General features: G+C 39.5%; 1 protein-coding gene across 1 annotated transcript in view; it reads left to right on the top strand.

The window, feature by feature from the left end:
• The first annotated feature begins 573 nt into the window (after window positions 1-573).
• Window positions 574-16,596, top strand: part of TGFBRAP1 (transforming growth factor beta receptor associated protein 1) — a 36,710-nt gene continuing 20,687 nt past the window's right edge. The window contains exons 1-4 of the mRNA XM_062601629.1: window positions 574-870; window positions 3,784-4,485; window positions 13,234-13,428; window positions 14,371-14,525. Coding sequence (XP_062457613.1) covers window positions 3,801-4,485; window positions 13,234-13,428; window positions 14,371-14,525 — 1,035 coding nt within the window. The 5' untranslated portion in view covers window positions 574-870; window positions 3,784-3,800. The remainder of the gene's footprint in view (window positions 871-3,783; window positions 4,486-13,233; window positions 13,429-14,370; window positions 14,526-16,596) is intronic.

The following is a 16,596-nucleotide window of genomic DNA, read 5'->3' as shown; positions in this document are numbered from 1 at the left end:
GCAACTTTACAGACAGTAACTGATAATGGATTCTTCTGCCTTGGCCCATTTAGATGGACCGAGCTAAGCAGCGTGAAATGTGCCAAAAGCATATGGCACTTGGCGCAGCGCCGAGAAGGAAACGGCGCGGGGAACCGCCTGCCAGGAAGGGCGCCGGTCTCCGCCCACGACATGGCGGCCCGCCCACGACATGGCGGCCTGCTCCCGCTGCCCCTCGCCGGTGCCTGGCAACTGCCCTCGTCTCGCGCGCGCGCGCGCGCACCCCGCCTGCCGTGACGTAGCTGCCCCCGACAAGCACCGCCCACAGTTCGGTCCGGCTCCACCCACAGCGCCGCCCGGCCTTTGGCGCCGGGACGGCGATTCTCCCCCATGTGACCGGAAGCCGGCGCCCCTCACTTCCTGTCCCCCCCGTGAAGCCGAGACGCGGCGGGGCGGGGCCTGTTAGGGTACCAGAAGCGGTGCCGCCCGCCGCCGGCGCGAGGCCCTGGCGCTGACAGCGCGGCGCGAGGCGGCGCCCGCCCGGCCCGGTCCCGGCTCGTCCCCGGGCGCCGGCGCCGCTCCGGCCCTGCGCAGCCGAGCGGAGGCCGCAGAACCCCGCAAGGCCTCGAGGCGGCGGGCCCGGCTCCCGGTGCGGTGGCGGCGGGCCCTCGCAGGTGCTGGAGGAGGGAGGGAGGGCCTGGGTCGCCTCGTGGGGCGGCCGGCGCGGCTTGTCAGTATCGGGTCTGGTTTGCTGAGCGAGGCGCCGTTGTGGGCGCGGGACGGTCTCGGCGGAAGGCAGACGGGGCAGGCGGCTCGCCTGCGGCGGCACGTCCGAGGTGAAGCGGTGCCCCTGGCCGCCTGGGGGGGTCGCTGCCCTCGGTCCCAGCTTCGGTACGGCCACGCGCCCGGCGGGCGTTCAGTCGCATCCGTAGGTTAATTCGTTTGCAGGCGGTTAATTGCACAGGATGCCAGAGTGCGTCTATGTGAACGAGTTACTGGGGGTAAAGTAGTAGGGCGCTGGTCGGTTGCAAACGAGACAGCAAGCAAAACGGAGCCTTCTGTTTTTTTTTAATTGTTTGCTTTTGTTTTGTTTTTTCCTCCTGGAAATGACTGTATGCAAGGTTACTAGTGTATTTAGGAAAATAAAATTTGATAGACTGAAAATTTGCTTGCTTATTGGTTGCTTCTGATAGCCACATCCTAATTAATTCATTTTCTGGAGTTAAGAAAATCTAAAACGTAGCCTACTGACTTCCATTTTTAACTTTCTGAAGTGGTATCTGGCCTTTTCTGTTTGGTGAGCATAAGCCACCAAGTTCCCATAAAGGAGAAAAATAAAAAAAGGTAGTGTGCAGACTACATATGCATTGATGTTTGTTCTTAAAAACTTTTTTTTCCCTGCAACTTAACTCCTGCCTAGCACAACTGTTTTATTTTCTTTGTTCCCAATTTATGTGGTATTACATTATAATTTCTTGTGCTTCCCATTCAGGAATTTGTCTATTTGAATTTTTTTTTTTTTAGTTTTTATTTTTTCTTCTTCTTTAGTGCCTTAGAAATGATGCATGTCTATTTTGACACTGTTTATACCTTTTTTTCATCCGCTTTTGTAATTTTTCAGACTTTTTCTTTTAAATGCATTTTGGTCAAGAGCCAAATCATATGTTTCTCCCAGTGGCACACAGTAGCATTTTTACTCTGTTTACGAGAACTTTAAGTCGCTGACACTTCCAGGTACAAAAGCTGCCAAACCTGTCTCCAGATGATAGTTTATCACTTTAGGTTGCATACAAGCTGTCCTTAAATTGGCAGTCAACTTTTGGGCAGCCTTCCTTAACTTAATATGGTGTGTTTCTTTCATTAATGTTGAAGAAAAACATGAAGGTGTTGCCCAGAGACTTGCACTATCATTTTACCATGGGCTATTTCAAGAATATTTCCTGTTTTGTTATTGTTGTTGAAGATTAGAATGCTACTTTAAACCTAGTGAGGAAGCAGTTTAAAAATACCACGGAGCCCAAACTGAAATCTCTTTTAGTTTGTGAAATAGCTAGGAAATTTCTAGGCATAAAAGATCAATAACATCTGCTTTTATAAAAGCATAATGTACTTTGCTTCTGGCTATATTTTTACATTGGCCAGATATTGGTTAAGACTTTCTAATACTTTTTGCCATGTTTTTCATTCCAGAGCACTTTTCTTTTGACTGTTAGACAGTTAAATATTTAAAAATCACTGCAACTTGAAGCAGCAGGCAGCATAATCAAAACCAGCCTTAATAATGTCTTTGTGCAGTGTTTTTGCATGTCAGACTCCTGTCATGATTTTGTAGCATACCTTAAATGTAGTATCTGTTTTTTGATGCTGTTTTTATGAGCCTAGATTACTTAGAATTGGAAGCAATCTCAGCTTGAAGATATGATAGCTTCCAATTAGATACTTAAAATGCAAAATATTAAGTAAATATTAATGACCTGGGGAAAAAAAAGCAGAGAAGTTTGGTCTAATTTTATTCAGTGATCAGTTGTGAGTTTTGTAGCTTAACTTTTCTTACTCAGTTTTGGAAATATTTGCCATGGTTTTCAATGTTATCCTACAAAGGCAAGGTTTTTCTGGGTCTTACAGTTTGAAAGTATATTTCAAATCATAAGTGAAAGTTTATTCTTATTATGTGTTTAATTTTCAGAACTATGAACAATAACATTGTGTTGATCTTTCTATTTGTTCATAGAAATTTCATTTGAAGTTTTGTATTTCCACTGTACATGTGGACTGAAGTAATTGTGTGTGATATTTCTCAAGTCTAGTGAAGATATACGGTGTAGTTCCAGGCTATGTGCTGGCTAAATGGTCATTACAGAGCACATCCATGATGTATTATGAGGTGATTAAATAAGGTCAACAATTTCTTGTTTTCTCTTTGGTATATTCAGAACAGTTGCCTGCTAGTTTCTCACAGGAGTAAAGTCTGATGTACAGCAAAATTCTGGGGTTTGTTTGGAAAGACACTAATAATTGCTGTGTAAACTGGAACTTTCCCTTGACAGAGCTTGACTGTAAAAGAATAAGTATAGCTTGCATAATATGAATGTAAGAAGAGTTGCTTAATTGTTGAAGATAATCTTTTTGAAATGGTTGTGACAGTAGTCAACAAACTCTTACTTTCAGAGTTTAGTGAATGTTTTAGGAGCCATGCTTCTAAATAACTTCTGAGACACTGATAATAACTTATGTAAGTTATCATCTGTCTTATAATAATGTTATGTACTTTCTTATTGGTGAACGTAGGAAATGTAAAGTATGTGTTAAAATGGAATATGCCCTTGATATTTCACTGTAAGGCTATTTACTAAATGCTTTCAATTTTTGTCAAATAGCATATAAATAGAATATAAAGCAAGTGAGATGTTAACTTGTAGCATTAAACGTCCTTCTTTAGAAATCAGAGCTAAAGCGTATATTTTCTTACATACAGGTAATTTTAGAAACCACAAAATGCTAGCAGGACCTGCTTGTAGAGCAGAAATGTCTGAGATACACAAATAAGCAGCACAATTTTGGTTAGTAGGCATCATGAGTCTATTTCATGTAGAAATAGATTGCCTTGAAGTGAAAACATAGAGTTTGAGTCATTTCTGTGGTTATTAGTATGCTTGGAGTGGCTTGTTTAATCTGATTGGAAATAATAACAGTATAGATTGTTAAAAGTGCAACAACATTTATACTGGTGAATGTTAAATTGCTTGTTCTGATATTTGATTTTGTTTGTATGGAGATAAATAAGTTTTTCCCCTCTTTAATTAGATTACCCAGAAGGCAAAATGAGTGTCAAAGCTTTCAAGCTCGTTTCTGCTGTTGAGCGGGAGATGTTAATGGGAGACAAAGCTCACATCAACATTGAATGCATTGAGTGTTGTGGAAAGAACCTCTATATTGGAACCAACGACTGCTTTATCTATCACTTTCTCTTGGATGAAAAGATATCAACATCTGGAAAAATAACTTTTGCTGCCACCAAGCAGCTGCATAAATACCTGGGCTTCAAGAAGTCTGTGAGCGAGCTAAAGGCAGCTTCTGCACTCACCAGGCTTCTTGTGCTTTGTGACAACACAATAACACTAGTTAATATGATGAACTTGGAACCGGTTCCCACTGGAGCTAGAATAAAAGGAGCTGTGACATTCACATTAAACGAAAATCCTGTGACTGGGGACCCTTTCTGCGTTGAAGTCTGCATTATTTCAGTCAAGCGTCGGACCATTCAAATGTTCATGGTGTTTGAAGACAGAGTCCAGATAGTGAAGGAAGTATTTACTCCAGAGCAACCGTATGCTGTGGCTGTGGATGGTCATTACTTATGCCTTGCGCTTACTACACAATATATCATACTGAATTATAACACTGGCGTCTCCCAGGATCTATTTCCTTATTGCAGTGATGAGAAACGGCCAATTGTGAAAAGGATAGGCAGACAGGAGTTTCTGTTGGCTGGCCCTGGAGGGCTAGGTGAGACAAAGGGTTTTCTTTTAAGGGGGGCTGGGGGGTGGCGGAGAGGACCGGTTTGATGGGTGGGTTTTTTTTTGCAACTTTTGAACTTCTCTCTTGTATTTAATTTCAAATTGGAAAGCAGAGCATAAGTAACTATTACTGATGTACAGAATAATGCTACTTATGAAGTGATGCTGGAATATTGAGATTGAAAGGTAAAACATAAGTTATTGGTACTACATATTAATATCCCTTCCTGCCTTTTAAGTAAGTGCACAAAAACATGCTTAAATATTTGTATTTTAATCATGGCTCTAGAGTGTCTTGTTTCTATATAGACAGCTAACAGAGTACCGCTCAGAATAAATAAAATTTGCTTGGTACCAAGTGAAATTCCAAAGACTGATAGTCTGTCTGTAGTGACTAGCTGGACTGGGTTTGAGGACCCTGTGCTGCTATAAATTTATTGGACTAGTGTAGGCAAGTTAATTTCTGACCAAGTTTCTAGTAGGAGGAGTTCATGTGAAGTCTCTTGTGGAATGCGATAGGTTAAGAAATAGGTATGCAAGTGATACAGCACTAGTAAGAAGTGTTATTTGAAATAAATTCTGACCAAACTCCTGTAGAATTAAGTCATATCCTAACCATAGGTGTTGTCAGATACTAGCCATTCTTGTACGCTCATTTGCTCAATTTTTTAAAAAAGCATTTTTCAGGTCCATGTTACACAGCTTGCTTAAGCCATCATATGATATTAGCAAAATTGCTGTGATATTAATTCTTTATATTGAATCTTTCTATCTTATGATAAGTATTAACTCAGCAGTTTCTGTTGAAAGAAATAGAGATTGATTAGTATATCAGTGCAAATTAAAGATATTGCAAGAAGAACTTGTTTTTGAGATCTGTGACACTTCTTGTGTAAGTCATTTTGGTTGCATACCTTTTCCTAAAGCCATTTGTTGCTTTAAATGTGGAACTGCACTTAATCACTTTAGTAGTGCTAATAAAATTAAGGTTACATTAATTATTTGCCGATCAGAATGCATTTTCCTTATGACACATTTCTAAACAGATCACATTCTTTTGATCTTGTTTGTCTTTTTAGGAATGTCAAACCAGGTCCTGTTCAGCTGCTTCATCTTTTTTCTTTTATTATTTAAAAAGAGCAGGCATATTTTCAAAAAAGAGAAAGTTAAATTGTATTTAGTCAGACTTTTGCTTTTATCTGGTCTCCTGGAAGACAGCTGTACATTAGGACCTTTACCTATAAAATTGAACATCCCTGTAACGGTAGTAAATGTATTGTACTGGGATTAAAATACTATGTCTTAAGCGAGCACACTTCTACAGCTCTAAACATCCTGTAAACTTCTTTTTCCAATAATACAGGCAAAGTCTAACTTATGCTAAATCAGACAACTTACAAAAACTCCTTTCTCTGGATTGCCTTGATTTCCCTTGCTTGATTCAACTTATAATCTCTTTTTTTTATCATCTGTTCTCTCCTATTGCTGTGTTTTTGTTTAGTATTATCCATCTTGCTATTCTTCCTCAGTAAAAATTTTTGTGTCCTAAGTGCTAGTCTCTTGGGAGCTGAAGATATTTGAGCACCTTTAAAATACAAGTGTTACATATGCTGGTATTTCAGGTCGTGCTGTGCTATAGGGTGAGTGGACTTCAGAAAGTGCGATGTAAATCATCAATTCTAATTTTAGCTTGCTTTTTTGCTTCTCATTACAAAGCAGTTTCTCGTTGATTAAGACTTACTTGTTTTTGCACCTCATAGGTCATCTATGCTAAATTTAACCTTTTGTTAATGAGATGGATATAGTCTGTGTTAATGTATTTGGCTTTGTAGTGTTTGTGACATTTTTCTACTAGACTAATCTTGTGTTTGAGCTAAGACTGGGATTTCAGGTGGCAGAAAGCAACTGTTTAAGTGGTAGCTACTAAGTAATGCATCTGATTTCTTTTTTTTTCCCTTGCGTATGCAACCTTTCTTGTTATCTGCCTTTAAGACTATTAGAATTACTTGTAGTTGGTCCATAGGTTTAGCCATTCAGTACTTCGTCAGCTGTGCTTGTAATTAAGCCCCCTCTCCTTTTGAAAGAATGAGCTATATATTACTTTCTGATACATTTTTTTATTCCATTCAACGATTATTTCATTCAGACCTGAAAATCAGTTCTTTCTGAATTGATAAATTGTATTCAACTGTGCTTGCCAATGTTATATTTATTTCATGAAACTCTTGTTTCATGTTTCTAATCATTTTTCCTGCAGTAGAAAGTCTTTATTCTCTTAAAACTTCAGCAAACAGTACTTGCATATTGCCGCAGGGCAGAGTTTCTAGCACCAGCTGGACCAGCTGTTCCTGGACCAGCGGTCAGAGACTTCAGCTTAGACTGAGCTCTCAAAGGAGGATGCAGTTCTTCAGGTCCTGGGCTGCTGGGAGTGCATGATGGCCTGTTGCTGGGGTAGATGTTGTTATTGTCTGCAGGAGGTGTGTGCTGGTTAAGGATTTGTCACCAAGTACAGAAGCTGCAAGCAGAGGAGGTCAGCAGACCTCAGAGATGGTGAAAAGGAAATTGACTGGATCTTCTCTGGAACCTTGCAGGAGCCTGAATGCCCAGCTGTGCTGAAGGAGAGGCAGGCTAGCAGTCTACATCCGTGTTTATCAGGTTGAGAAATGCAGGCTTCCACAATGATGACAAATGCTGGAAACTTGTGACTTCTGGCAGAAGCAAGAAGGCTCCTTCTCTACCTGCAGATCTGCATCTACAGAACAGGTTCAGTACTCTGGTAGCGTATGAGAAGCAGGAAGCTCTGTTCAGTGAGGCATCTGAGCCTAAACCATGAAGCAAAACTAGGAGGAAGTGGCAAGAGATAGTAGTGGGAGACTGTCCTATGGGAGATGGAAGTCCCCATCTGTCAATTTGACCTGCTGTCTAAGGAGGTTTGCTGCTTGCTAGGGCAGCTGCATGGGGCTTGCTTGCCTGAGACATTTAGAGACTACTGAAAGTTGTCTGGCCTTCTAACTATTCCTCCCTACTGCCTTTCCATGTGGATGTCAGTGATACTGCCAGAGGAGGTTTGGAGTGTTACCATATATGACTACATGGCTCTAGGGGTAGTGGCATGGGCACCAGGTGATTTCTTCCTTCATTTTTGATTTTGCTGGTAAGGAAGGAAGAGCTTGAGGAGGAGTAGACAGGTCCTTTAGGTCAGTAACTGGTTGCACAGCTGATAGTAGCAAGAGTGATTTGGCTTCTGTGACCATTAAATTCTCTTTGAGGAGCAAAGACTGCTAGGAAGAGAAGGGATCTGCCTGAACAAGTGAGGCAAAGCATTTTTGCCAACAGGCTGGTGAATCTGGTAAGGAGAGCTTTAAGCTGGAAACAGGGTGGGAGGGAGATGACACGCAAACATGTGATGAAGTGCTGGAGCAGGTCAACAAACAAGGCGCAGGGCAATGTGAACAAGAAAGACCTCGTAATCGAGAAAACAGGGTTAAAGGGGGCCCACTTCAAACATGTACACAGATAAAGAAGTACCTATAAGACAGTATGATAAGAAAAGCTCTTGCACTTTTTGTGGAAAATCAATGTGGCTGGTGCTTGCCCACTAATGCTCACAGAGTAGTTTAAAAAAACAGGAATTAGAAGTCTTAATGCAGTTGCAGGATTACGATCTTATTGGGATCATGGAAACTTGGAGGGATAGCTCATGTGTGTCAAGTGTTGCAGTAGGTGGATACATGCTCTTTAGGAAAGACAGGCTGGGAGGGAAGTAGGAGGACAATGCTTTATGTGAGAGCAGGAGAAATGTGCAGACCCCTGCGTGGGGCTTGATGATGAACCAGCTGAGGGCTTATGGGTTAGAGTTAAAGGGCAGACCAATGTGGGTAATGTTGATGGTGCCTGCCTATCAGGAAGAAGGTGGGTGAGGCCTTCTTCTGGTAACAGGAAGAAGCCTCATGTTTAGAGGCTGTAGTCCTTATGGGAGACTTGAAGCACCCTGATACCTCCTGGAGGGGCAACACAGAGGAGCACAAGCAGTCCAGGATGTTTCTGGAGTGCATTGATGACAACTTCCTAGCACAGGTGAGCTGAGAAGGGGGTGTGCTCTGCAGAACCTTATATTCACAAGTAAAGAACAACTGGTTGGGCATGTGAAGGTCAAAGGAGCCTTGGCTGCAGTGACTGTGAGATGGTGGAGTTAAGGATCCTGAGAGGAAAGGAACAACACAAATAGCAGGACTGCAAGCTTCACTTCAGGATTGCAGACTTTGACCTGTTCAGTGACCTGCTTGGAAGAATCGCCCATGAAGAGAAGGGGAATCCAGGAGAGCTGCTTGACTTGTAAGAATCATCTCCTCCAAGCTCAAGGATAGCTCGTCCTGATGAGCAGGAAAACAAGCAAAGGCCACAGAAGGCCTATAAAGATTAACAAAGAGTTCTTGACTAAACTCAAGTATAAAAAGGAAGCATGCAAGAGGTAGGAACAGGAACAGGTGACATGGGAGGAATATAGAGATATATTCCTGTGTGCGGGGATAGGGTTAGGAAAACCAAAGCCTATCCAGAGTTGAATCTGGTGATGGACATGAAGGGCTTCTGAAGGTATATCAGCAGCAAAAAGATGATGAGAGAATGTGGGCCATATAATCTTCCTTTATGAATCCTGGGTCCCTGAGCCCGGTGGGAAAATCTAGAGCAAAAGTCTTGCCCTCAGTGGAGAATGATCTACTGAGCATACACAAGTCGATAGGACTTGATAGGATGTGCCCGTGAGTGCCGAGGAACCTGGCCAGTGTCACTGTGTGACCATTCTTTATCTTCAAAAGGTCATGGTGATCAGGGGATCTTCCTGAGAACTGGAAGAAAACAAATGTCACTCCTTCCTTCAAGGATGACAAGAAGAAGGATCTGGGGAATTACAGACTAGTCAGCCTCACCCCAATCCTCAAGGTGATGAAAGAAATTCTCCTGGAATCCATTTCAAAATATACTAAGGACAAGAAGGTAACTAGATGTAATTGGTACAGATTTCTAAAGGGAAATCACGCTTGATGAACCTAATAGCCTTCTGTGATTAAATGGATGAGGGGCTTGGTGGATGAGGGGAGAGCAATGCATGTTGTGAACTTAAGCAAGGCTTTCAGTGCCATCTGCCATAACACCCTCTTAGACAAACAGATAAACAATGGACAAGATAAATGGGCAGTAGGATGTACTGAAAGCTGGATTAACTGCCAGGCTCAAACAGTGGTGGTCAGTAGTACAAAGTCAAGCTGGAGGCCACTTACTAGCAGAGTCTCTCAGGGGTTCATAGTGGGGCCAATACTGTGTAACATCTTCATTAACAATATGGATGATGGAATGGAGTGAACCCTTAGCAAGTTTGCAGATGATACAAAATTGAGAGGATTGAGTGATACAGCAGGTGGTTTTGCTGCCATTCAGAGGAGCCTTGACAGGTATTTCATGAAGTTACTTAAAGGGAAGTGCCAAGCCCTGTACCTAGGGAGGAATAACCCCATGCGGGCTGGGGACCGACAATCTGGAAAGCAGCTTAGTAGAAAAGAGGCTGGGAGTCTGTAAGCCAGCAATGTGTCCTTGTGGCAAAGGCAGCCAACATCATCCTGGGCCACATTAGGAAGACTGTTGCCAGCAGGCTGAGAAGGTGATCCTTCCTCTCTACTCAGTGCTGGTGGGATCCCATCTTGAATGCTGGGTCCAGGGCTGGGCTTCCATGTGCAAGAGAGAGACAGACATACTGGAGCCAGCCCAGCAAAGGGCATCTCTCATGAGGACAGGCTGAGAGAGCTGTTTAGTCTGGAGAAGAGAAGGCTCAGAAGGATCTTCCCATGAGGTGTTTATACACAGTTAAGGAGTAAAGAAGATGGAGACTCTTCTCAGAGAAAGGATGAGAAGCAACTGGGCACAAAGTGGGCTGTGAGGATGGTCAAACACCGGAACAGGTTGCCCAGAAAGGTTGTGGGGTCCCCATTGAATTGTGGAGCTATTCAATATCTAGCTGGACAAGGTCTTTAACAACCTGATTTAGTTGACTCTGCTTTGTGTGGGGCAAGCAGGGGGTGGTGCTGGCCTGGACAGAAATCCTTTCCAACCTTAACTATTCCATGATTAAACCATGAGGTTTAATGAGTTATAATACACTTTAAGTATTTATTTTAGATTATTCCTTTGTTTCTCTAGCATAAACTCTGTGGTACATGGTTTGAACAATTGCATAGATTACAAATGGAGAACTGAGTCTTACAACTTGTAAGAACCACACATGTATAGACATAATGATTTATAGATTATGTTGACACTGCATAAAGCAGCCAACAGTAATCAGTTCTTTTTTCTTCCTTTTTTCATCTACTTGAGTGTTCCTTATGCTGTTAACATTTATAGTATCGAAGTTTTCATATTGCTTTTTTAAACAAGTAAATATAAGGGGGTTTTGTTCGTTTTTTAAGTATAGAGGAAACACTATAGTGTGATAATAGGGTACTCTTTTGGACAAAGCCCCAAGTTACCTGAGCTAAAGTTGGTTCTGTTTTGAGTATGGGTGACTGGATCAGATGACCTCCAGAAGAACCTTCCAGCCTAAATTATTCTTCGATGTTATGATTCTGTAATTTTTTAGATTAGTTTTAGGCTGTCTTTTAGCGCTTAAAACAGTGTGGTTGTGTTAGGGTAACTCTTGTAACCTTCAGATAGCTCATTCATTTTTTTTTAATGTGAAATGGACTGATGGCTTCATCTTAATTACCTCACATAATTCCTGTACTGTAAAAAAGCCATGATTTCTGATTGTAGTTCTTTTGTTTATTATTCTGGACAAGATTTGGATAAAGACAAGGAGAAATACATCATTCTATCACAGAAACCCCTGCTATTGAGGGCAGAGGGGTTTAAACAGACATTGACTTGGAACAGTACTGTGTGTTGCTATGCATATGCTTTCAATCCATAAAGGAATCTTCTGAATTTTCTCTGAAAGATCTGTTTAAAAAAAAAAAAAAAAATAGCCACATATATGTTCTTAATTTCAGTTTATTTTACATTTTTTTTAATTCACAGAATAAGTCAGATAACTAGAAAAGTTTTAACAACTTACATAGCTAGTTCTGGGTTTTCTGCTGATTACTATGCATTTATTAAAAGTTTTCTTCTGCTTTTTGAAATAGGATTGTAGTACAGGAAAATAACTGAAAGGCATCAAAATGAATAGTGCAGTCTACGTTGCGTAAACTTCCACTTCTGATCTGTAAGAATGTCAAGACCCATAGAACAAATTGGAATGATATTTTATGGTAAAGCAGTTTTTTCTGCAAGATCCACTGCTAAAACATTATTTATTTCCTCTATAGTGATCAGTTTTTTAAGCTAATAGTTAGATGCAAAACCAATTCTATGTTGTGCCCTTTGTCAGGGGAAAAGGCTGATTGCTTCGGACCTGCTCTGAAGGGTTTAGAAGCTAAGTTTTCGTTTCCATAGCTCTGTAAAAATCTACTGTTCTCTGGTTTCCTTTCTCCAAGATGGTCCTCTTACCTAGCTACCCTTACCTCATTATTCTGAATTTGGAAGAGCTTTTGTAAATTGAATAACATAGTCTTTTAATCTCCTCTGTCCTGTAGAGTTCAGAATTATTCTGCTGGCTTTCAAATGGACTTTTCCTGCCAAGACAATTTTCAAACTAGTATAGATGCTTTTTTAATGTAATGAGAACATTGATTTTGAGCAGTATACATTCAGATTTAAAACAGTTTACATTATGCCTCAGTATGCCTCAGTTGGCAAGTAATTTCTGAACTATGCCTGAAAACTCAAATGGAATTTCTCTTGAGTTGATGCTAAAAAAGTCTCATGAAGCAGAAATGGGGAATACCAAATACTATAAATAGAGGCAATAGTGTAGATAGTCCAGAAGCAAGTGAAACTTTTATTAAGCAGTCACTTGGAGGGAGGAGTGAATGGACAGACAGAAAGATAACTTGTGGTTTCTCTGTCAGGTTATCTGAAGGTGCTAGATTGAAAGTAGTTTACAGTACTCAGTGTAGGTATCGTGGGGATGTTAAATCTTTACACACAGCCTCTGGATTTTTTTGCAAATGATTGAAAACACAAATACCTTGCAGAAAGTGACTCGTCTGAAGGAAATAGGCTTTAATTCTATAAAAATTTTACTATGGAAAAATCAAAGTATAGGTAAATATTCGCTTATAGACTAAAACCATCTTGAGGCATTTGACACTACAGGAAAAATGTGTTTATATTGCCAGATAGGTCAAGCAGTGCATGTCTGCAGCTTTTATTAGAAGTATTTAGTATTTAAATGCACTGTCTTACTAAATACTTTATATTTTAAAGTGAATTCAAACTACATGGCATAATTCTTTAACAAATAAAAAAGGCTGTTAAACTTACTGGACTTGAATAATTCTTTTTTTTTTTTTTTTTCCAGTATTTTCTTTTCACTCTTTTGGTATTGTCCCTTTCTGCTGGTGAAGGAAAAAGAAAAATCTTTAATTGTATTAAATAGCAGGTCTTTTAAGATCCAGTGACTGGTAAGGTTTGATGCCCTGTCATTATGCCCTCTAATACTGTATGTGTTCTTTTGAGATTTATTATTTCTCGTCCTTGATAAGTACTAGAGCTAAGTACTGGGAAAATAAGTCTTCAACTAGCATAAGTCTCAGGCTTTTTTCTTTTTTTTTCTTTCCTTTTTTTTTTTTTTAATCTGTAGGCATGTTTGCAACTGTAGATGGCATTTCACAGCGTGCCCCTGTGCACTGGTCGGAGAACGTGATTGGAGCAGCCTTGTGTTTTCCTTACGTGGTTGCTCTAGATGATGAGTTCATTACAGTGCACAGCATGCTGGACCAACAGCAAAAGCAATCCCTACCTTTTAAAGAAGGTCACATTCTACAGGACTTTGAAGGTATTATAAAGGGCACTTTTTTTGTATCAATAACTCTGGAACAAAGGCCAAAGGCCACTGGTATTAATGTGGGCACAGTCTTTTTTTTTTTTTTTTTTTTAAATCTACCAACCATTTTAACCATTGAAACTCTTTCATTGTAAATGCTTTCGAAATTAGGTTTCTGCAGACTATGGTGCAGACTATGGTAGGCAAAATTTAGTCTTCCAAAACTGTGTTCTTTAGAATACGTATGCTCATTTAAATGACAATTTAAATTTACAATTTAGCTGTCTGAGAGATGTCTGTAGGATTATAGCTTTTCCTGTAATTTAATTATTTTCTTTCAAAGTACCAACATTAACTTGATGCTGTACATCAGCAAAACAAGAACTACAGGTGTATCCCTTGGATTTCTTGTTGAAATTTTAATATCTTAAAAATTGTTATTTTAAGTTTCTTCCAAAAATTCTTGTTAGAAATTGAAAAGGTAATGGGCTACCCTTCAGTTATGTTCCACACTGTTAAGTGGGGAATATAATGCATGCTTTGTAGCTGTCCTAGAACAAAAAAGGTGTATGTACTATCAACTATGTGTTATTATTGATGTGCAGCTTAAATTTTTCTAACACAAATCCAAAGAAATAGCTTGGCAATTCATAAGTCCCTCTTTTCTAGAATATAGTTTTTATAGTGGTGACCTGTACAACTCTGTTCAGAGATTAGAGTCGCTTACTGAGAGTGGGGAAAAATCTGCTGGAAATAAATGAATTTCCTGTTAGCTTTGTATTTCTTTGAGGGGCAATTTAGAGATAAATTATAATATCTAGTGACTATGATGATAAAGATCAGTTTTGGAACTTTAACGGCTTTTAGGTTCTTGTATTTTAAGTGATAAAACTTATTACTGTCATGTGTTTCCTCTGTGGAGAATATAAACTGATATTTGTTTGCTCTGTCCAGGCAAGGTAATTGTTGCTACTAATAAGGGTGTATATATCTTGGTACCACTACCTTTGGAAAAACAGATTCAGGATCTTCTAGCTAGCCACAGAGTGGAAGAAGCCCTTGTTTTAGCAAAAGGAGCTCGAAGGAATATTCCAAAAGAGAAGTTTCAGGTCTGTTCTTCTTTTAATTTTCATGGAAAATTAAAATTTCACAATGGGGCCAATTTGACTACCAGTGGTATGCTGCATGGAGAGGGTGGGAAAAGAGTTTATTTCATCTATTAATATCTTATCCTTTCAGCCTTAGGAAATGGATGTGCTGTTAAATTGATCTGTACCTGTAAAAGGTTGTGATGTGTTGGCAGTGTTGAGTGTGCCTTACTGATTTTACCTGTGGGTCCTCCCCCTCGGTATATAACTTGAAAAAAATTAAACCAAAACAACTCAAAAATTAGTGATAGTTTTTAACTGATATAGCTGTTTAAAAGAAGTGTACTTTATTTCTAGTCAGCATTTTAACTTTTTCTCATCAGAGATTCTCATTGTGTCTTAACTTCCACAGTATTACAACTTTGAGGTTAAGTGATGTGAAAACTAAAGCAAAGTCTTACTTGTGTGTAACTGAATATTCAAGGTTTGTTTTTTTTTTTTTTTTTTTTTTTTTTAATGGCAAGGTATCTTGAGTGGCTGTTCTATTAGAGTGTTAGATTAGAGGTTTGTATGCCTTTCCTTCTACCCCGGTTTATATTACAAAACATTCTACTGTATTTGTTCCTATCTGTCCTTCAGATTTTCTAACGTAAAGAAATTTCATGCTCCTTTTTCCAATATAAGGAAATCATTCTTGAGGCGAGTTTTGAGAAAGTAAATTTTAAAGACTAATCAAGTATGTGAATGAACATTTGATTTGTTTTCATTTGTAAAAGCAAAAATTGATCTATAACCTGCAGACAGGTATCTATGTTCAGATGATATGTTAATCTTTTCTGATGCTTTGGAGAACTTGTTCCATTAAAATAAAATCTGTTGTATTATTTTCAGTTTGCTCAAGAAATAGGTGAAGTTTTGATTATGATTGTGGAATCTACAGGAGAGTTGCAGTGGTCCACATAAAGCAGAAAATGTGTTTAGCCTTTAAAGCTATTATTACCTTTTAAAACTTTGAAATTGCATTTCAAGTTAGGTAAACACCCTTGAAAAGATGATGTGAAATTTGTATCAGACTTAATTTTGATTCTTTAACTCTTCTGTTAAATTAATGGCTGGGAGGCCATTGGAAGGAAAGGCTTGGCTAGAAAAGTTTCCAACCTTTTGCTAAGGTACAACTGTCTCGAAATTTGGAAATGTGCTGAAAATACTTTTCAGCTTCAATGTGTTTTGCTTCGTATCTTCACTTCCAGCTTTTCTTACAATCTATTTAAAGAAGCAAACCAAATTCGTGCTGTGAGGACAGAATGCATGATCTAATCAATGTTTTTCTTGTTTTCCTATCTGCATGAGGACTTTTTTTTTTTCCCAATTTTTTCTTTTCAATTTATTTCGATTAAGTGTGGGAAATGTCTTTGTGTTTTACTGCAACTTTAACTGCAATTCAGTATCTGAAATAGAGGAAAGATGTTCCACATAATCTGACTTTTTTCAGGGGGATTTTACTGTCTTTAGCATAAGTTACCTTACGTATCCTGTGTGTACTGAATGTCTTACGTGCACTTCTGCAATTACTGTTTTCTAGAGTATTTTAAATTCTTGCTTACTTTAAGTTAATGCTTTTTAAGATAAGTGCTTTTGGAGTTCAGTTACTTTAGGTTTGTGCTACAGATGAAAAACTGAAAACATTTTACTTGGAAGCAGAACAACCTGTTGTAGTTCTGAGCAGTATTTACAGACTGATATGACCCAGCTTTAAATGGAGTTTTCCTCTGATTTGTATTAAGAAGACAAACTTGACTTAGTTGTTGAAGTTGGTCCAATTTTTAGAGCACATCAGCAATTGCAAATGTAATGTTTGCTTGCTTTCTGATGTATCTGACACTCAGTGCTGTCAATATAGGTTTGTTTGCAGCACATCAAACTTAAACTGTAGTTTCACAGTACAAATCTGATGTAGCAGCACAAATTACATGCCTTAAATACATCTCTGGTAACATCTCTATAGCATAGCGTATTGTCATTCCCTCCTATCTCATAGGATAGGCATCTGTTTTGCAAGCCTAGTTGAGCTGCTTTGCTGATTCCTGAGTAG

The sequence above is a fragment of the Rhea pennata genome, chromosome 1, assembly GCF_028389875.1.
Source record: "Rhea pennata isolate bPtePen1 chromosome 1, bPtePen1.pri, whole genome shotgun sequence".
Taxonomy (NCBI): Eukaryota; Metazoa; Chordata; class Aves; order Rheiformes; family Rheidae; genus Rhea; species Rhea pennata.
Note: the sequence above shows the minus strand (reverse complement) of the source record. Positions and strands in the feature narration are given on the sequence as shown.